Here is a 21,614-nt window from a genome sequence, read left to right as displayed (position 1 = left end):
CAGGCGGTTACTTGGGCTTATGATAAGCTGAGGCTGTGTTTGAGGAATGGAGGCTGAGGAAATCACATCTTTTCCTGAATTTAATATTGAAAAGAAAGAAAGAAAGAAGCAGCCATCTGAGGTTGCAGCAGAGAAGGAGAGGAAGAACAAAGAGAGGTTACTATCGGTCGTTCTCTTAGTAGGCAAACCTCCGTAGGCTCGACAAGTAGAGCGTTAATATACTGACAATTGTTTCTGAGTACACACTCACTCACTATACAAATACAGGAATGTGCAAACAATATAGCATTTTAAAACAATTAACGCTGCTTTCTCTGCCGACTGTGCCAACTGTCAGTAAAGCATGTGACTCTTATTTTACCTGTCAGCACGATATTCAACAATGTTTACCAACAAAGCCAAAGTAAGACGCTCGGATCACAGACCACACACACACACACACACACACACACACACACACACACACACACACACACACACACACACACACACACACACACACACACACACACACACACACACACACACACACACACACACACACACACACACACACACACACACCGACACCGTTTGTTGTGTGCGGTTGCTTTGCAGCTGAGCCTGAGGGCAAAGCTAACTGTCTCCTTCCTGGTCTTTCACATGCAAACAACTGGGTGTAATTTTGTGTGTCTGCCTGCGTGTTGGACTGGCAGCATATCTGGGTCATTTAGTATGTGGTTTTCCTTGTAAGGCTGTTTGTGTGTGTGTTTATGCATTTAAAAGGGTCTTGGGGTGCGCGAATGCATGTGTTCTATATGTATGAGTAAATATGTGTCCAGAGGCTATATTAGCCGCAAAAACAGTGCAATGGATTATAAAAACCTCAGCCACCATTTTGTTCTCTCAGTTTTCTTGTGTCACACACAGACACACACACACACACACACACACACACACACGCACACACACGCAGGCAGGCAGCAGAAGTGAATCATCCCAGAGTAACCTGGTAGCACAGCCTGTATGAGGTTACTGAAGTTCAAATTCCCACTTCAACACACAGCTATTTAGACCAGAGAAGCTCAGGGGCCAATCATAAACCAATTATTAACATGGCATTATCCATTTTAACTACAAATATAATCAGGTTGTGACCTGAATATTGCTTGACTTTAAAGTAGCACAGTAAAAAAACACAGTAAAATGCCAACAGATGTCCGTGTAAAAACTTATGTTAAATGACATATTTTCTTTATATTCTGAATTTCTCCATGACGACAGTGATCGGGTTTTGGAAGAGAGAGGTTACTTGAGTTTATTCAAACACTGCTTTGATAAGCAACCAGTTAAGCTACTTAGTGCAAACGATACAAAGAAGATAAATGTCACTCATATTTCTGACAAGCATGTTGATTCAATTAGAATAAATGATACAAATAGTATGCATTTGTGAGGCAAGGAGAAGACCACTCGTGATGAAGGGTTAAATATAAATTGTTGTAATAGTCTGGGAATGAGTGGAGGTCCAGATTATTGGGAGTTCAAATCTCTCCACTGCCAGCAGTAAACAGAATAATCCACTTACAAACCAAGAAAATGGTTACGGGGAACACAACTAATTAGGATTTAACAAGAATAAATCAAGAGCAGGGACGGCCGTTGAGCACCGCTGATGAGGAAAAGAAGGAAAATCTGGCACTGCAGCTAGATGAGCAACATGTTTGGACTATCTTGGGCCAAACATTTCCTTGACACTAGTAATATTGATAAATGCTGGTTTCTTCTGGCCTGTCAATGGCCATAGATTGCACTGACAGAAATATTCATGTGACTTGGCTGACAAAGTGGAAATGTGTTTTTTTTTCTTGACGACCGATAAGACATTTTGAAAATACATCAGTGTAATTCTTTTTGCCTTCCAACAGGGGATTAGCCCCGGACTGAAACACAGGCAACAGATGATTTCTGATAAGAAGAAGTTGAGGTTAGATGAGTGCATTTCTCCATCCTGCCAGCCATTTACCTCATCCAGCTAAGCAAACCCATATATTCTACTTCAAACTAAATAATACACACTGAAGAGGAACGGTAATCACTGATTAAACACTGGCTTAATGCTCTTTCTGATAATATGTCCCCGTGTGTCAACATGCCATACCTGAAGCCTAAAATAAGCACTAAGTCTCCACAGGAGTATAGAAGATAAACAAGTGCTGGTTCAGACACAAACAAGGTGAAACTCGGGAGGAATGTTGTTCAAGAATGACTCTAGTTTACATTCTCCCACTTCTTTGATTACATTCTTTGTTGGTGAAAGCTCAACATTAGTGGGTGAGGACAGAATGAAAGAAAAGCTCACAGATATTCTCACAGCTGCTTAGAGAGGAAGCGCTATCACTCATGCAAATGCACGCACACACGCACACACGCACACAGACACGCAAATCCGGCTGATTCTTTAGGTTTTGCCGACTCAGCAGAGCAGGAGCGTGAGAGAAATGACTTGCTTGATAAAGATTTTTTGACTTTTGTGCCAAATTTCAAGAAATTCCTTTTAAGGCATGAAAATAGAGGAATGGAGTACAAAAAAAATAATTACTCCCACTGCACTGTGGTAGAACAAAGCCTCCACTAACATGGCTGAATGTTAAAATACAAGAGGACCAATGTACAGCTAATATGTGCCAGGGTTGTTTTTAAATCATGCAACCATGCCTCACATGGTTTTTCTTTATGACAATGAGGCAGTGTACTTAATTATTATTTCTTTTTTTAAAACCTTATACACTTGTCACACACACAAAGAGCAACTGTTTTGCTCTTTGCACCTGTTAAACCCACGTAGCACGTGCCCCGTTGTATGAAATTCCATGAATCTGTGTAGACACATATGTGTAAATATTGTCTATGGGGCCATGACCCTCTAGTGTCTCCCCAGCTTTTAACCCTCCCTCAAAACACACATGTTCAGACTGGCCTATCCCACCTAACTCCACTTTCAAACCCACATATATGTTGTTTTTATTTATATATATTATTATGTTTCGTTTCATTTCGTTTGATCCATTAATTAAATGTTTGCTTGTTTTAACTGTATTTACCCGTTTTAACTGTAAGGCGACCTTGAGTGTTAAGAAAGGCATCCTGAAATAAAATGCATTATGAAACAACTCACAACGTGTACTTCTACTACATGAGACCTGAATGTACATACATTACTACACCGTGAGCAGATTCTTGGTAAGAATTGATTTTACATTACTACTGTAAACTGAACTTTGGAAGTACATATTTCAGTTGTCCTGTTTGGAAATGTCAGAACATGTTTGAGTTGTGTTTTCTTTGCGTGTGTGTGTGTGTGTGTGTGTGTGTGTGTGTGTGTGTGTGTGTGTGTGTGTGTGTGTGATCTACCTCCACGGCCAGTGCTCCCAGGCTCTCCAGAAGATAGTCGGTTGCAGCCGAGACGTCTTGAACAACTTTGGGGTCCGACTTCACGTCCCTCTGTTGGACAGAAAGGGCATCTTTACTGTGCTGCAGACATTTTTGCACTCTGTATTTTTAATTCCATACAATTAAGATATCCTGAAAAAAAGATTCCATGAAACACAAGATAAAACTATACTGATGCACTGGTTGACATTTACTTTTTATTAAGTGGCTATTGTCTTCATCACAATGTTATTATCTTTTAGATTTACTATATGAATTGCTTGCCAGTTAACCAATTTCTTAATTATGTTATTTGTGTTCTTATTTATTATTTAGCATCTGTTACTTTATGAACATAAATGCCATCTTCCATTTTTTATTCATATATTCACTTTTGTATTAAAGATGTCGAATAGGGGAGGTAAAGGAGAAATGGGAGAGGAAGAAGAAGAACATTGGGGTCAAAGGTGAGAGGGGAACCGAGAAGGAACAACAGGTCAGTGTTGCTTTGGCCTCCTATGTTCCCGTCCGTCACACTGTTGATTGTGTGTATGTGTGTGTTGGCGCCTGTCGCACTAAGCTCTCAGCTGCTGGCACGCCTGGCGATCACTAAAGGAGAAGAGCCTTCCAGTTCATTCTCTCTTTCTATAATTTGCTTGCTGTTCTGCCTTGTTTGATCTATGCTTAATGATTTCTATCCCCCTCTTTTACAGCACACACACACATACACCCACACACAGTAACTAAGGGGAGCATGTTACGTTATTCAAGAGTTAGTGCACTCACTTTTTGCACAATTCTGTTACTTTTACAAAGGAACTTCCAGTCTTGCACCCACACCATGAGACTGAGTGTGTTTTTTGGGGATGAGTCGGCTCCACATGGAGCCAGGAAATTATTTCTTTCTCATATCAAGAGACGGGAGAGAAGCTTTTCTAATCTCTTCAACAGCACAGCAAACACAGCAAGATATTGAGAATTGCTGACTTGATAATGATACTCTGTCCGGCTCTCTTCCTTTGTCTGTGTGGGCTTCGGGGTTAAAGATAAGTAGAACTGCAACAGAACACAGTGTTATGTTCACCTCTTGCCACCCTTCACCATCGTGACTCACGTTTTGGTCACGGGTTTGATGTGAAGGGGGGCAGGCTGTTCGGGAAGCTACAGACAAAAGGGGAGGTGGCGCTAAAGGGGGGAGGAGGGAAAACGAGCAAAGAAAACAAGGGAATGCTGAAAGTACAAAGTCTCCTTGTAAACAAAGAGGGATGAGGGATCGAGGAATTAGCATACAATGGATGAGTACAGCGGTCTGGCTTTTAACCTTTACAAACAGTGATTCTCATTGTCGCAGAATATTAGTGTCACAGTTTATGGCTCCCATTTAGCATCCAGGGTAAAAATGTGTACTACTCCAGGATGACCCAGGTCATATTCAGTACAACAACACCCAAGTAGTAGTAAATGGAAAACCAGATGTCAGAGGAGAACATTTTGGCTTATTTGGACACTACGAGCGGTGAAGCAACACAAGTCAATGTGGGAGGACGAGATACCACATATTTTCATAACATTGTCTTTATTTTGTTACTTTGGTCATACTGGTGGTATTTTTCTTCACTGTATCTTGCAGTGAACTTTGTTTGACTTAAGAGGCAAAACTCACCCGAATGGGTTTCAAGAAGTCCAAGTTGGACAGGAAGTGGCTCTGGGCCTTGTCCAGCCAATCACTGGAGGACTTGCAGATAATTTCTTGAGTCAGACGGGAAACGTTGCGGTCAGCGATGTGGACAAACTCCTCCAGCGGCGTGGTGTTACAGAGGTCTCTGAGATGGAAGCCGAAACCTTTAGTCAGCACCTGGACAGAGAGAAAAACAAATGTACAGTGTTTCAGAAGGAGTAGATAAAGAAAATGACACGTTTGCTATGAAATACCATGAACAGAGGTGGAGATAGAACAAAGCAAGTAACAGTGGGTTAATATGTGGTGAGTTACACCGTTATTCAATATGGAGTACCCTTGGTACTTGGTTTGCCATGACTCTGTAAAGACTGCCGTGTACCATTCCAAAGAAATTGAATTCCTAAAACCTGACCTTGAGGACAAAACAATGATGGTCACAGCAAGATATCGCTGAGCAAAAGAATTGCTATGAATGTCAGCGCTAGGGCCTTCTGCTAAGGTCATAAATAGAACTCTCATTGTTATTTTTCTTTTTTCTAGAACCCACTTCGTCATTTAAAGCGTCCTTGCCCTAATTTAAAAAAAAAAAAAAAAAAGATTTGACACATTAGTCAGAAGAGGAAGCACAGCTGCAGAAACAGAACATTCTTTTCTGGGACATCAGAGCACGGAAGGACTGGACAGAGGCTCTGTCAGATTCAAGATGTTCAGAGAGTGTGTGTCTTTGAATGTGTGTGTGTGTGTGTGTGTGTGTGTGTGTGAGAGAGAGGGAGAGAGAGATACTGGCTCATCATCTAGATGTCCTTGACCATCATGTCTACCAGACTACAAACTGTACACAGTCAAAGCTGGTAATCCTTTCATTGGAAAAACATAAGGGCTTACAACAGTACGTTTGGAGGAGTGGGAATAATATTAATCATCCGATAGAACTCAAAACATATATTGCCCGTATGAGATTTTCATGTGGCTCTATTTGCTCTTGTACATCTCAATGCTGTTCTTACAGTCGTTCCATAGAACACAGTAAAAAAGCTTGTAAATGTTCCTAATGACCTTCAAAGACTAATGGGTGACCATCTTCTCTGATCAATACATATCTGGGAGTAAGTGGTGGAAGGTGGACGGTGTAACGTGAGTTTGTTTTTGAATCTCTGTCTCTGCACGTGAGGAGAAATGGGTGATGGCAGGGGAGGGGAGCAGTCATGTGACACCAGCCCTCCAATTGCAAAGCAGGGATGATGTGGTGGACCGGGTTGGGAGCTGTTGTTTAGGTGGTCGTCAATCTATGCACGCGACATATGGGTTATACGAATAAACTAGCTAGGAAAAATATGATGTGCAGATTCCCCATGAGAGGAATGACAGTAAGAGTGAAGGAAATGGACATGTGTTGACTAGAAAATACAGAAAGATTATATGGAAAGACAATTAAATATTATTTTTGGGGGGCCAAAAATATAAGGAAGGGACAGAAAACAGGAGGTCCTGCTGACTCTTCTCCCAACCAACCTTCACCCGCAGTGATTTCTCTGATGGGTATTAAGGGCTTAGCTGTGCCGCAGCAGAACCCTGTAGCAGATGCTGTCAAGCCAAGGTCATTGGATTTATGCATGTGCACTGTGGCCAGGGGAGTATGATTATCCCATGTGAAAGGAGTAAACAAAAAGGCTGCACACAAAATGATATTGTACATTCAACGCATGTAGTTTAATTATGTAATTTACAATCCAATATTTCTTTGTGTTAGAAAATCTAAAACCAATTTCATCATATACGGATGAGGGAATGTTGAAGGAATGGAGAGGAACATTTTTGGGTATTTGGTTTTAAGAAAATAAAATGTATATATAAGAAAACATGTATGTGTGTTGACAAAAAACAAGAAACATAAATTTGTTATATTGTACCTTCTCCAGATTGACGTCAGCCTCCACTATCTGCTTCAGCGCGTGATGAGGAAGTGAGGCGTTGTGGTGGAGAAAGTAGGAAAGGGTCTCATTGTCCTGCAAAAAGTCCTTCAGCTTGAAACCTAGAAAAAACATACATAGATAAAAGCTGCGAGTTAACCAACTAAAAGACACAAAACTCTCTGATAAAAAACAAACTAACAAACAAAACGTCTTTATTCCCAACCAGTATCTCATGCCATGACCATGTGAAACAAACATTGAATGCATCCTTGTGTAAACTTTTTATGTGACGAGAGGGATCTATAAAATCCCTCAATATTCAGACTTATCCAGAAACTCCCAGTATTGCCTTGTCCAAAGAATACCTCTCAAAATTCCCAAATATTCCATAACCACATCACTTAATTTAACTCTGAATGACTCCAAATCAAATGATATATGAATGTTGATAACTTTGCCAGCACAGAACCACACTGTCCTCGCGCTGCACTCTGAGAGCTTTTTGTACTTTTGCTGCATTCCAAAGAAGTCAAACCATTTCTGAAACTGGCCTGAGTCAGCTGTGTGTGTGCTCACACGCGCACACACACACACACACACACACACACACACACACACAGCTCTCTTCTCCTTTGCTCTTGCTCACCGGGGTTATTACAGGCCATTCCACTTTGGTCCAGATACTACCTTCCTGTCTTCCTGTCTCTCTCTCTCTTCCTTCCTAAATTTCACTATCTCTACCTTTCACCTACTTTTCTGGAGCCAGAGCCACTCCTTATGCATGTTTTCTCCATCCACCCACTAGGTAGGAATCATGCAGAGAACAGGAATAGCTACTGCAGCCTCTTGGTTTTGGTTACTAACGGCACTCTCAATCTGTCTAACTGCACACTTTTATGTTAGCATGTGTTTGCTGCATCAAACTTAATGGTTTCTCACCCTAAAGAGGTCGGCACATTCTTTTACCGTCCCATATAATCAAGATGTATACAGTTTAACAAAGAATGAATGATTACTGTTCTAGTCTGTCCAATACTTTAAAAAATCTTGAGTTGATCTTTTGATTGCTTATTTTAAAATCTATCTTCCAGCTCCCCTTTCCTCTTGTCTTCCTTTGCCTTCATCTCCAGTAAATCTGATGACACAGACACACACAGACACACACACACACACACACACACACACAGGAAACACTTTGGTTCTACCAAACTTCCCCTGAGAGGAAGTGAAAGAGAACAGTGTGTTCAGGGGCCACATATGTGTGGTGTCGCTCTCCCTTACTGCTTCCATGGCTGCGTAACAGAGTGTGCACTATTTGAGTGTGAGGTGTGATTGCGTGTTACACATACATCCTTACCATCCCAGCTCTCCATAGGCCTCTGTGCGTGTGTGCGTGTGTGTGTGTGTGTGTTTGCCTCCTGTGCCTCTCAATGCACGCATGTGACCTTAACTCTCAGGAGTGAACAACAAGGGAGTGCTAATAAGGTCAAATCAGTGTCCCAGTAGGAAGTCACAGCTCCCATGGTGCCTTGCATCCAAAGGCCCTTGACGACAGAACAGACCGGATGGAAAGTGTAATGGTACTCTGTGGTTCTTGCATGCTTTTATTCAATTATCCTGTGGTGTTTTATCTGTGTGTGTTTGTATTTGCACTGCCTAAGTGCTCCAAGTCCCCTGAGTTATCAGGAACAGATTACTTGATTAACAGATGAGTTGTTATAATTTTCTCAAGTATAACAACGTAAGACGTAACAAACCCCATTGGTGTTTTTCCTACATCCCAGCCAGCCGTACACAAGGGCGAGCCCTACATCAACGCCAACACACGCCTGTGCTTGCTCCCGGCAGTGCCTAGCAACCACTGACTTCTCTGGTTAAACTGGTCCATAAACATACTGTGATCTCTGTGGAATCACATCCAAAATCGACCAAAGCCTGGCTAACAAGCACAAAGTAGCATTCCTGAATCCCAAGTGATTTTGCCAGCTGATCAAGTAAAGATGGGATGGAGGGCATTCTGAAATCAACCCACAAAATGGCTGCATAACGGGTGGACTGTTTTGATCTGTTTGTGAGTGAGAGCTTATTCGAGTTTTAAGATATCTTAAATCAGGAAATATATGGGAGGTGATGTTTCTCACTTCCCCCGAGGAGCTACTTACCACTCAACCTAGAGTAGGATAACTTAAAAGTTGTCGAGTAAAGGGCAGTCTCAAGTTTAGGCTCAGACACAATGAGCCTTTGAGTCTTTTACAAGGAGCCAGCCAGATATAACATTTGAAAGGGGTGAAAAATGTACGACGTTCTCCTCTATTATGCAAATACAGTTTCAGCCTCTATTCTGGAGACAGTGGGACGATAAGAAAAAACATTTACAATCAGACTCAATATATCTCTCAGTCATTTATGGTATTTATCGGTGTTAAGAACACCTTTCTCATCTTGAAATGTTACACTTCTCTGTTCTTTAAATGTTCACATACCTAATGATCTTCTTGCTCTCATCTATCTGCCGAGTCACTCTGCACTATCTCATAAAGCAGGAATGCATCAGACCTCATCAACAAAAGAATGCGCTGTGTGACTTATCTTGTTATCCTATGGGACAAAAGCTCCTCCCTCCCCCTGACCCTCCACGGCGCCCCTTCCCTGTCACTGTAAATCTCATCCACTGACCCCGTCAGTCGCTGAGTTATTAACTGACACGTGAGGGTCTCCACTCTCGCCTCTTTGATCCGGGCTAGTGTCATTTTGCAGCCGCGGTGCCCTGTTGGCTTCCTCCTGCATTGCACATGACTGTTCCCTGTGCTACACTGGTGCGTCCCCTCACGTGGATGTAAGAGTAGAATAGAGGATTCGAGCTGTGCATTTATAGATCAATAAGGATGAAGTGTACAGATGTGCAGCCTGGATTTAAAAAAAAAAATCCAGTGAAAATGTAATGACACCAGATAGTAGATAAGATGAAGAACCATTACTGGGTTCTATTGTCATCTAGGAGGACATTCCATACAACGCTATCAAACTGAGAGACGTGTTCAAACTCATATATCACACACTGTACAGTAACAGACTATAGACAAAACAACAAGAAACTTGATTCTCCTGCTTTGTTGCACACATTCTGATGGCCCAACTCTCACCAATTTACACTTAGGGTCGGATGTGAAACCCCTTTATTTATAAAGTAGAAATATGGCTGTTGCAAGATCAAACTAAAGGATAGTCCAATTAGACTCCCTCTTCATTATTTTTTTACTATTCTTGCACTCTTGTTGCCCTTTGTTGAGTTTTTATCTTCCATGTTATGCAGTATTACAGTATTTTTTCATGACATGTCTTCTATGTTCTTTTTGTCCTGGTTGTCTTTGTACACACGGTTGACTCCCAGCATGCCTCTCACATAAGCGTAATGGGTACTCACTGATTTGAAAAAAAAACATCCTTTTCACTGAGCAAATGTAATGTGTCTGTGTGACTTCTACATAAGAGAAGTAAAGTAAATGCAGATCCAACACACACCCTCGTTCCTATTTTCAGGTTGCTCCGGCATAGTCAGCACATTAGAGTCATCAACAAAATGTTATTTTAGAAAGATGACCTTTCTCTGCTCCAAAACAGCCAAGGTCACATCCCTCTTTCTTTTTCAATATGTTCTTCCGCAACACCGTTACACCAAAACGTAAGATTAGGATTGAATGTGTCGGTAAAACTGACAGAATCCCGTCTGTGACCACTCCTCATAGACAGGAAGCAGCGATATCGCAGGCTCCAGAATTCCTTGCAGATCTGTGTTGTGATTGTATAATGATCGGACGGGTGGTGCGCAATTTTCTGCTTATCCTGTCTTGCACCACCGCCACTGGCACATCGTAACAGAAGTGAAACGCCCGCTGGCTTCTGGGAGAAGGGTCCACCCAGACTGGCAGGCGGTGATAAGGACGGGACATGCAACACTCCGAACACCGCTGTGAAGCCTCCAAACTAATCATCTCAGTCAGCTGCTACGCTGGAGAAGCGACCTTGACAAGTCACGTTATCTAGTTTTGACATGTCGCTAATCAGTTAAGCTAAAAAGATTACAATGACATTGAATATGAGCGTCCACCGCTTCGCAACTTGATCCTTTGTTTGTCATTTGGAAAAACGTAATGTGACAAATAAAAAAGACATGTCCTTACGAGCAGTGTTCTTCTGCAGCTTCCCGAGGGCCCTCAGCAGTCCTTTGTAGCCCTCATGGCTTTTATCATTCTGTGTGTAAAGCAGGATCTTCTTGGCGTCGATGAACAGACGGGAGATTCTGGAGATGTTCACAGGAAGAGACAAAATCACACAAACTGTTTCACCACTTATCTCTCGAGAACTCAAAGTCCGTCAGGATCTTATTTATTGCTCTATTTTTATGAAAATAATTAATTTAGGGACTTGAATTAGAATGATTATGGTGATAATAAGATGGAATAATAGCAACACAAAGAGATGCAACAATTAAAGTGATTCACGAATCAGTGAAGAGGGCCATGTTACTCACATAGAATCATTGAAGTTTCCCACAACCCCGGGAGTCTCGCCAGGGGTGGGATTACGGAAGCAGGGGTTGTTGGCGTTGCAGATGATGCCTTGGACCCAGGGCAGGGTACCCGCTGAGGGCATGGCCTTGTTGGGGAAATGGCCTGCAAAAGAAATGGATAGCATACATATTTTCAAGATTAGTTTTAAATTTGATCTTAAATATCAGTCAAACAGAAATTTACTATCCAAACATTCTCACAAAAATAGGATTTCCAACTCATTATAACCCAGACAAACTATACTAGCAACTAGCACCACATAGACCATCACCAGCCTGGCCTTTACAGCAGTGGTGGGACTGACATTATCTTTACAATTGTTTGTACTCTTATCATCTAACTTTACTGCTACTGTTGCAACTTACTGAGGTTAACTAGCTATTATACTGAAAAGATAAGCGTAATGGGCAGTGGTCAGGAGGTTTGGAGTTCACTGGACTAACTGGGTTCAGACTGACTTCTGATACATTTGACATCAATGGTTTTGTTCCAAATAGGGGAACTGGTTTGGTGGACAACAGAAACCATCAAGAGCGGTAATGATTACATAACTCCACATGACCTGTCCTGTAGCAGGTGCATGCAAGTCTGTGCGTACATACAAGCATGAACCTGCACCCACTTTTCAAAAATGACACGTAAAGACCGTTAAACCCATCTGAATAGATTAGCTACACATGACGATACCATATCTCTTCCGGAAAATCTATTGGAGATAACCGTTTGCCTTCTGTTTAACTAAATGCTGATTGGATCTTTTGTTTGTGATAAACTTATTGAGTTGAAACGTAGTCAAAAGTTGTGAAACCAACTTTTCCCGGAGCTAAATGCCACATGACATGGTGGCATGGTTACATAGTGCAAACAAATGTTGACAAATCTGTCCAAACCTACTGTGAAAACAACACTGAAACCTTGGGTGACTAACATGTTTATCATACCGAGAACCGAGTGGAAAAAAATAATGGCTAAAAATAGACTATGCTTAGAACAGTTGAATAACAGATCAGGAGCATTTAAAGACATAGTCCACTGTGTTCGAGGTAAATATAGAATGGCCATAAATTAGCATGAAAACCATTAGTAACTGTTTATTTCTTCTGTATACTTTTATTGTTATAAGACTTTGACTTTTAACTACCACACCTGCAAAGTTTGTTTCTTTCAAATGTCAGATGGTTGAGTTCGGATGTCACGACAAAGCAGTGAAGCTGAACTATTGTATTAGATTGAAGTAAATAAAATAAAAAATCAAATCTGTCAAGTATCACCCTCCCTCCCCGTCTTCCTGTCTGCTTACATTCATGTTGCTCGTAGGGTGGATAATGTATTCGGACTGATATCAGGATGAAGAAGATGAACAGGGGCCAGATGATCTCAATCAGCAACTGGATCTGAGAAAGGAAGACAAAGGTTAATAAAGTTAAAAAAATTAATTAAACAAAGCTTCACACCCTTGGGGAACAAATACTTAGGAAACAAATTGGTTAATCATCTCAAAACAGTAACAGATTTTCATTTGTGCTTTGCTGTTTTTGTGTATTTTCAGTTCAGCTAAGGTGCAGAACATTTTCTGTGTGTATGTGTGTGTGTGTGTGTGGAGGGGGCTGTCAGCTGTTGTCTTTTGTAAACCTAATCCCACTATGAGTCTGGGTAAAGTATATGGGTTAATAAGGGGAGACGGAGTGAGACAGGGAGCGAGGTCTGCAGGCTTTAGTGGACTGGGTCCATCTGTTCCATATGGCCCCTCTACTTGAGCTGCATGCTTCGCAGCCTTAACCAGCATGGCAGGCATGCAGCGCCGGGACAAAGAATAAAGGCACTGTCTAACAAAACAAACACACTGTGTCCCTTTGTTGGGAACATTTGTACTTGATGTCAAATAGCCACAGCAGTCACTTTAGGAGGAGTTTCCACTTGATGAGCCTCCTCACATATAAAGAACCCCTTTAATAGAGCCTGGAACTGAATGCGATTTACATAACTTGTGGGCGTCAGCCAGCACAAGGTGATAAGTGAACGATACATCCGACATGTATGTGTGTCATCATTACATCTCTGACTGACTCACAGTAATCTGGTAACTGTAATGCTTTTGACTCCAAGTGGCTCAGAGGAGAATTACATCATTCCCATAGTTGAGGGCTGCATACGCATTGGATCATGAACATTTATGAGGAAAGACATAAACATCTATAGCGCATTTGTGATGCCCTGATGACTAGTCATGTGGAGTTGGAAAAAAAAATCACATTTGATTTAATTCAATCCATTTAAAATGGAGACAAAGTATTCAGATGGAAATTACACAAATGAACAGATAGCCCTCCATTTTGCTTTTTAGTCTTATTTAGACTGACCTGAACATGAGCTTGATTGCATTTTAAGACTTATTTCAAACAATAATACTGTATGTGATACTGAGACTTGTGAAAGGAAAATTAATGTGTAAAAAGGTATGCATTTTCTTTGTTGATCATAAATAAATAAAACAACACTACATGGATTAGTGAAAACAATCATAAGAAGTGCAATATAAATAGATATATTATTAATTCATAAAAAAACAAACAAAGAATGGATAATACAAATGACCAAGTAATTGACTGTGTACTTCCATTCTCGTTCTCGTTCTCATGAGTTAGTCATTTCAAGCACTCCTACTTACAGTCTGTCTCCGTCTGTAAGTGAAGTTCTTCCAAAGCAGTAAACCCAGTTGAGTGGAGACAGTCATGTTGACGTCTTCCTAACCTCACTGAGCACGCTCCAGATCCTCACTGTAACCAAAAAAAAAGACAAAAGTGAGACATTCAACATGACAAACATATACATGTACAACAGGTAAACATATTGCCCACAGAGTCATAAAAACAACACTTTCCTCACTGTGAAAAACACACACAGATCAAACACAGTCCGCTAACCGACCCTCGACAGCCACCTTTGTTCCCGTGGAAAAAAAGACATGGTGTACAAAAAAAGTGTGATTCCCACATACACTGAAGCACAGAACCGAAGTGAAAACAGAACAGAAAGTTGGTCATCAACTAACCATAACCAAAAGGCACGCAACTGTACCAAATGTGGACATGTCACCCAGTTGATCACGCGTCAATACGGAACAGAAAAAAAAATAGTCAGAAAGAAAAAGGTTTCAAAAAATAAATACCTCAATTAAAAAATAGGAAAAATAGCAAACAGAAATACAACAAACACTATGTAACTACTTATTATTATGTCCTAACCCAATTAAAAATAAAATACACTCAAAATAATCATGATAACGGAATTCACCTATTGGACAAAACTGTTCTAAAAGGCAGACCAGCCAGAAATACAGCAACCCTCAGCAAGTCGCCTGATTAATGAAGAAAGGCTGCTAACCACTGCAGATTCAGGTCCACTTGATGTAGACTCATCTGTTCAAAGGTCAAGCTACAGCTAAAGTGTGGGGGTGTGTGTGTGTTTGTGGGGGGGTTGGGGGTGATTGGGTGGTGGGCTATTTTCATGTAGAGAGGGTTGCTAGTAATCCTTTTATCGTCACAATTTACACCTTGTTAACACCTCAGAATCACACACAATCCCACATAAGATGTAAATGTTACAAGGAAACATCCCCGTTATTCAAACGACCCACTGATTAAACCGCATTGGTGGGTTTGCTCAAAGTAATGTAATAACCAAATGTATTTTTACACTACTTGTTTTTTTGCCTTTGTCAGTTTTAATAAAGGGCACATAATATTCATCCTCGTATGAAAACCTTTGTAGGGCACTACTTGTCATGCCCATCCCCTCCTATTTGCAGACTCAAAAGTCCTCGGGTTTGTGCTCAGACTTGTTTTTAACTCCAGAAAGTAAACCAGAATACACAAAACATGTGATGCAAATGTGTGTATCTTTTTGCTCAAAGAAGAATTGCTTTTTTTTATCAGGATGGCAAGTCAAAGCCTGAAGCCCCACAAATCAGGAACACTGAGTTAATAGTAGTTATCCAGCTATTTTTGTAATTCTCTTCTCTGAGACAGAGACCTGGCCATCAACAGCTAAATTTGGGTCAGCCACTCAAGATTGAAGCCCATAACTTCTTTATTAAGATCATTATGCTTTACAGAACATGAGGAAAATATCATTTTGGTCTGAAATGAACAGTGATTATGAAATGAACAGTGATTATGTAAACCAGAGAAGTTGTTGCCTCATTTTTGTGGCTGTTACTTCAAGTTTGACGTTGGCTTTGAGTTGCAGTTGGACATTTTCAGACATGGGATCATGGTCATCCTGTTTCTTATATTGAATACCCTTCATACAGAATAAATCTGATCATAATAAGTGGAACGACTGCACAACAATGTCAACGACACAGTGGGAAAAAATAATTCGCTTGTGGGTTGAAAAGAAAAAAAGTCCTGCCCTAATCAAATCATCAAATCATCTGAATTTATAACACTCCTGCCAGGACGTTTGCCTTCTAGCATCAAATTATTGCCGGTGGGTATGGCCAAAAAGACAACACGGTGGCAATTAATGCAAAATAAAATACAAAAACAGATGTCAAAGTTTAGTTTTTCTACCAGTAACTTTACTGTGTTGCACCAATTCCTAAATTCCCCTGTTCAGTGGGATGAATGAAATGTCGCAATAAGACAACAAGACCTTTGGGATGGACAAACATCACAGTGACCCATGTACAATATCTTCTGTACTAGTACATCTGTTGTCACTGTGAGTCACTCGATGTAATGGCAGCAGCCACCCTGCACATATAACGGCTTCACTGACAAACTATGTCTAATTCCTGCTGTAGGACTGACTGAAAGACATAATTTAAGACATCTAACCATTTGATTGAAAAATGATTAAAGCACATCAGTTGATGGAACAAGGGCACAGTAAGAAACTCCTAAACTACCCTAGTAACAACATGCCTATATTGTTGTGGGCTTAAAGAACATAAACATCATCAGCACAAGCATCCTGTCCTTAAGTCACAAATTAACATTTCCTTTGCTATTAAAGCAGATGTGGAGTAGTCTAAGACCATTCTGATACGCCACAGATCAAATGAATGAGGGGAAAAACACCACCTACATTGCCATGTTGTGGTCTGCAATGTTGCTCTATGTGGGGCTTAATAAAGTATACAATGTACACAGTTGTCACATTTTCTTCTCCTCTCAAATATTATTCCTGACATAAATGTCTCCCCCCCTTCATTTAAGGACTGATGTGTTAACGTAACACCGTTTTAACGTGTTTATCGACCAATAAAATACCTAATTTTCACCGAAATGCCATCAGTTTGTCTCTACTCTACTGGTGTTCTCTGCATCATACTACATGAGACGACTGGGCCATGTTTGATGAGTTTGCCCTCCGTGAATCGACTGATTTTGGTCAACACTGTGGTGAAAAACACATCGTCGTGCAGAGATAAGAGACTCTCTCTCTCTCTCTCTCTCTCTCTCTCTCTCTCTCTCTCTCTCTCTCTCTCTCTCTCTCTCTCTCTCTCTCTCTCTCTCTCTTCTGAGCGTCGAGCAGCACAAATGGTGCAGAGCCAGGGCGCCTCTAGCGGACCACATAAAAAAATACCCATTTTATACTTGTTTACCATCAATTCTCGCTCACGTGTCATATCGCACTCATAAGGGATTTTTTTTGCCCCCCCCTCCCCCTTAACGCCATTGTCTTCATTGTTTTTCCCAACTTAGTCAACAGATAATTCAAAATGAAAACCTGATCAAACGAAGGATAGTTAATTTTTTCACAAATAGACCGTCGATTTGTTTGCACGAAAGATGCTTTTTTTTTTTTTTTGCTGAATGAAAAAGAAAATGTCGACGTTGCACCAACAATTTATCACGCACATTAATGAAAAGAGTAAAACAACCCCAGTGAAAATGGGGAAATAAATACTTTGAAACGTGAATGAAAAACAGGCTGTTGTTATTTGCAATACAGGGTCACATTTACTGCGACGTCATGACTCATTGTCAAAATCAGTCGTATGGCACGACTGTCTGACTTTAAGCCTGTACTTGTGTTGGACTAATTGTGTATCATTGTTCTATTGAAATGAGGTTACTGTCGGTCATTCGGCTTCGCGATGCTGACTCAAATCAGCGCCAAGCTAGACAAAATGAGACTATGACCAAGGAGGAAGTGCTTTCAACAATAAGGTGCGACAAATGTAACTTGTAAATTCCTGTCTTTAAGTGCCTCTTTTGTTCCCATAAAAAAATAATTGTGTGGTGAATTTAACTCAAATAACATTAAGAGAGAATGTGAAAATTCGCGTTCTACTTCTCATGTTCATCTTAATGTTCATAATTTGCATCAAATAGAGACGTTGCCACAAAGAGGCTTTTATTTTGAAATACCCAACAGGAAGCCATGTATTAGCCTGTAGCTAACTTGACGCTCCTCACACCGTCGAACTCGAAGACAACAAAAGCGACATGATAAAATAGCAAAATCCAACAAAGACGACACTTGTCATTTTTGTCAAACAACGGCACTGCCTTGAAAACATAACATCCATTCAGCACATTGCAGTTCATGTTTACCTTCGTGGTTTTTAAAGTGAAAAACGGCGAAATATTATCAGCAATTAACGTAGCATTCAATACCAACGCCGTTGTTGTTTTTAACTTTTCGAAGCCAACATCATAAACTTGGACAATGGAAATTGTGCTATGAACCCATGCTTTATTTTAACTGTAAATTAAAATGGCATTGCGTACCTCTCTTTGTTGCTCCAACAAAGAAACTCATAACAACAACCACCCCCCGCTAGAAGAAACAAAAAAACTTCAAACTCACCAACCTTGATCCTGAATTGTGTTAATATCCACTCTTTGTCTTTTCATAAATTAAAATCCTTCCTCCAGACCAACTTCTAAACGATGAATAAACTGTAGCCTACTCATCTACTGTTGTCATGGTCCTCCGCTGCTCTGCATCTCAGTGTCTGACACAACTGTTTTTTTTTTCCTCCGGCAGGGTTTTATAGCGCCGCTCGATGCGAAGCAGAGCAGAGGAGAGCAGCAGCGGAGGTAACTAACGGTCAGCGTTTGATGCTGCTCCCAAATAAGGCAAGCACGTGCGGAGTCAAAACATCTCTTAAAGGGCCAGCGACACCTCAACGCCTCAGCAATGCACACTGTTGCTTTTCAATTACTGTCAATCTCAAGAAGGTTGTAGGAAAATAAGAAATTACTTCTAATGCTACTCTTAGGCTTGATGAGAACCACCACTACTTATAAGAATAATACAACAATAATCATCATTATGACATAAACCTATTACAATACAATGCATGACGAAATACAATGAAAAGCAAAATTAGACTTTATTAAATAACAAGTGAAATAAAAGAAGAGAATAAAAGGATGGACCACAATCATTAACATATAGTTACATTTTAATTGGTTCATGTACTCACAACTGACAAAATAAGGACTTTTCCAAATATGAGCAAATCATTTTAAGTTAGTAGTTAAAAAGTGGATAAATGATAAATGACAATGCATATTAAAGATGGATATATGATGATATAATATAATGGACATTGATTTAATTTGATTTTGTTTTTTTAAAATGACTGAGAATTATGTAAGCATATACAAGAGACCGCTGTGCAATAAAGTTTAATAAATATACTCAGATCATATGTTGAGATGTTTGTTTACATATTCATGCTTATATGAGGTGCTTTGCATCTAAAAGCCACACATCTATAGATTCAACGTGTGTATCTTATGTCACTGAGCAAAATGTGAAATGTAAACCACAGAACATAGTTTATGTTTAAATTGGAAATACTATAAATATAATAGGGGATTTGGGGGGTTAATGTGCTGAACACCTCGCTGACATCCTTCTCCTCTTTCTTCCACCATTCCCCTAGCTCAGTGCGAATGCGGCTGGCTGTCCGTATATGTGTGTAAGTCCCGTGACAGACTGGCATCCTGGGTGCACCCTGCCTCTCACCCAATGTCTGCTGGGATACGCTCTAGCCCTCCATGACCCTGGACAGGATAAGCGGCTTAGGAAATGGATGGATGGATGTTAACTTAACCACACTTCATGCACTCACTTTTTTCATCCATCAAACCTGGACTCGGATGACAGCAGAGCAAGGACAGTCAGCCACTTGCAGTGATGCTTGCAGCAAAGCACAACATACCTGCATTGCTCCATCATTTTCTTTTCTTATGATTATGTAAGTTGCAGCAATATTCACACACTTTCGCTGCTGTTACGCATGGACATGTTTTCTCCCTTGACTTCGGGAAGTGCACTGATTGAACAGGTATGGGCAATTTACAGGCACCAATTAATCATGGGGGAGAACACTTAAACTCCACACAAAAGGATGGCACACCCCAGGGAGGATTTCTCTGCAAAAATCATAAGAGACATTGTTCCTTCATACTGATGAAGTGGAAGGGAGAGGGTACACCTATAACACCATATTACAGTACACTGTGACCCTGCACTGCATTTTGTAAGGAGTAACACCTTTCATTAGAAAATAAAAATCAATCACAGCCCAGACCCCATGTATCTTTTTTTCTCACCAATTTCCTTTAACGTTCCTATTTGTTTGCTGGTTAGCTTTTGCTGATGTTTGAGAAAATCTGCAGCAGTCTGTTGTACAGTCCAGGCTAAAGTACATGGCAACCATCTGGCAGTGATTATCTGGCCTATAGTGAGCCTAGTGCAATTAGGACAACGGTGTTGTTTATTTTACTTTTCCACTTAAATCTGCCGATGCCAAGTGGGGATACATTGTAAAAACTGAAGGTGCTTAAATATATTACCAATTAAACCATCTCACCAGTTCTGCTCTATTGTTGTATAATCTATTTAAATGAATGTTCTTGTCCTCCAGTGACATGTTGGACATTTTCCTGCTTAATATTTAATCTGGACCTCAATCATGGTGCCTGTCCTAAAATCATCCAACAAGTGTATTATTTGTTCCTATTAAGAGAGCAGTTATTCTCTAAGTAGAGTCCAGGGTCTCCCAGCGGGCTTCCAAATAATTTGCAATATATTATAAAATTGTGCTGAATCATTAAGGAGTGCATATCTACAGATGGCCTTTGTGTCAATAAAACAGGCATATTGATTTCATTACTCCCACCCATGTTATGGAAAATCATGAATGCTGACAAGTTCAGTGTAAGTGTACATGATTGAAGTTGAAATATGTTTCTGTTTACCACTTTGAAAGAGTTCTGAAGTATTTAGGTTAAAATGTCTGAGAATACAAATAGTTGAAATGGATATAAGCGTACAAATAGCAGCAAGGGTATCCTTAATCCATGTTGGCGGGTCCTTGTAAAATGATCTCCCCTGTTCAGTCCCTGGACCCAAAAAAGGTTAAAAACCTCCTTCCGTGGAGCACATGTCCTTTGATACATTGCAACAAGTGTTGACGAAATAAACTGGAGAATCTCTCATTACCCTTTGAGAAACCATTTCTTCCACCACTTGTGGATGGGGTACAGGGAGGTCTCCCAGTATGAGGTCTCGTTAAAACAGGATGCTCAAATCAGAGTGATTAGTCATTTAATCCATCAGAGAAGCTTCAGAACTGTTTGCATGAACGGAGACACATCATCATCATTCAGGATAACTATGTCATTCGCTAGTATATTTTTAATCCAAGGAATTCAGGGTAACTGAGGAAAATAGTAATTTTCAAAGTGTTGGATTTGACTCACAACTTACTGAAAAGGGCTGCATATTACAGAGAACGGCACCAAAAACTCACAAAGTGGTTCAGGTATGAGGTTAGTTATGATTCTAAAATATTTATTTTGTATCATTCATTAAGGGGCAGACTATTTTTGATGCCTGGAGTTTCTTAGAATAAACACTCATTTACATTTACATTTACATTTAGGTCATTTAGCAGACGCTTTTGTCCAAAGCAACTTACAATAAGTACATTTGTCAAAAGAAGGAAACAAAGAAACCACAACGTATCATTGCCGATAAAGTAAGAGCTAAAAATACAACAAGTGT

At 40.4% G+C, this 21,614-nt stretch overlaps 1 protein-coding gene across 2 annotated transcripts in view; it reads right to left on the bottom strand.

Moving 5' to 3' along the window:
* LOC311009016 (phospholipid-transporting ATPase ABCA1-like) overlaps positions 1 to 18,549 on the bottom strand; it is a 37,082-nt gene extending 18,533 nt beyond the window's left edge. For both annotated transcript variants that reach the window (XM_084002994.1, XM_084002995.1), the window contains exons 1-8: positions 18,399 to 18,549; positions 14,245 to 14,353; positions 12,877 to 12,970; positions 11,537 to 11,678; positions 11,187 to 11,305; positions 7,003 to 7,124; positions 5,075 to 5,266; positions 3,394 to 3,483 (exon numbers count right to left, since the gene is read on the bottom strand). In XM_084002994.1, coding sequence (XP_083859120.1) covers positions 3,394 to 3,483; positions 5,075 to 5,266; positions 7,003 to 7,124; positions 11,187 to 11,305; positions 11,537 to 11,678; positions 12,877 to 12,970; positions 14,245 to 14,310 — 825 coding nt within the window. In that variant the 5' untranslated portion in view covers positions 14,311 to 14,353; positions 18,399 to 18,549. The remainder of the gene's footprint in view (positions 1 to 3,393; positions 3,484 to 5,074; positions 5,267 to 7,002; positions 7,125 to 11,186; positions 11,306 to 11,536; positions 11,679 to 12,876; positions 12,971 to 14,244; positions 14,354 to 18,398) is intronic.
* Between the last annotated feature and the right edge of the window lie 3,065 nt (positions 18,550 to 21,614).

The sequence above is a fragment of the Eutrigla gurnardus genome (genome assembly GCF_963514095.1).
Source record: "Eutrigla gurnardus genome assembly, chromosome: 3".
Taxonomy (NCBI): domain Eukaryota; kingdom Metazoa; phylum Chordata; class Actinopteri; order Perciformes; family Triglidae; genus Eutrigla; species Eutrigla gurnardus.
This window is presented reverse-complemented; position numbering and strand designations above follow the sequence as displayed.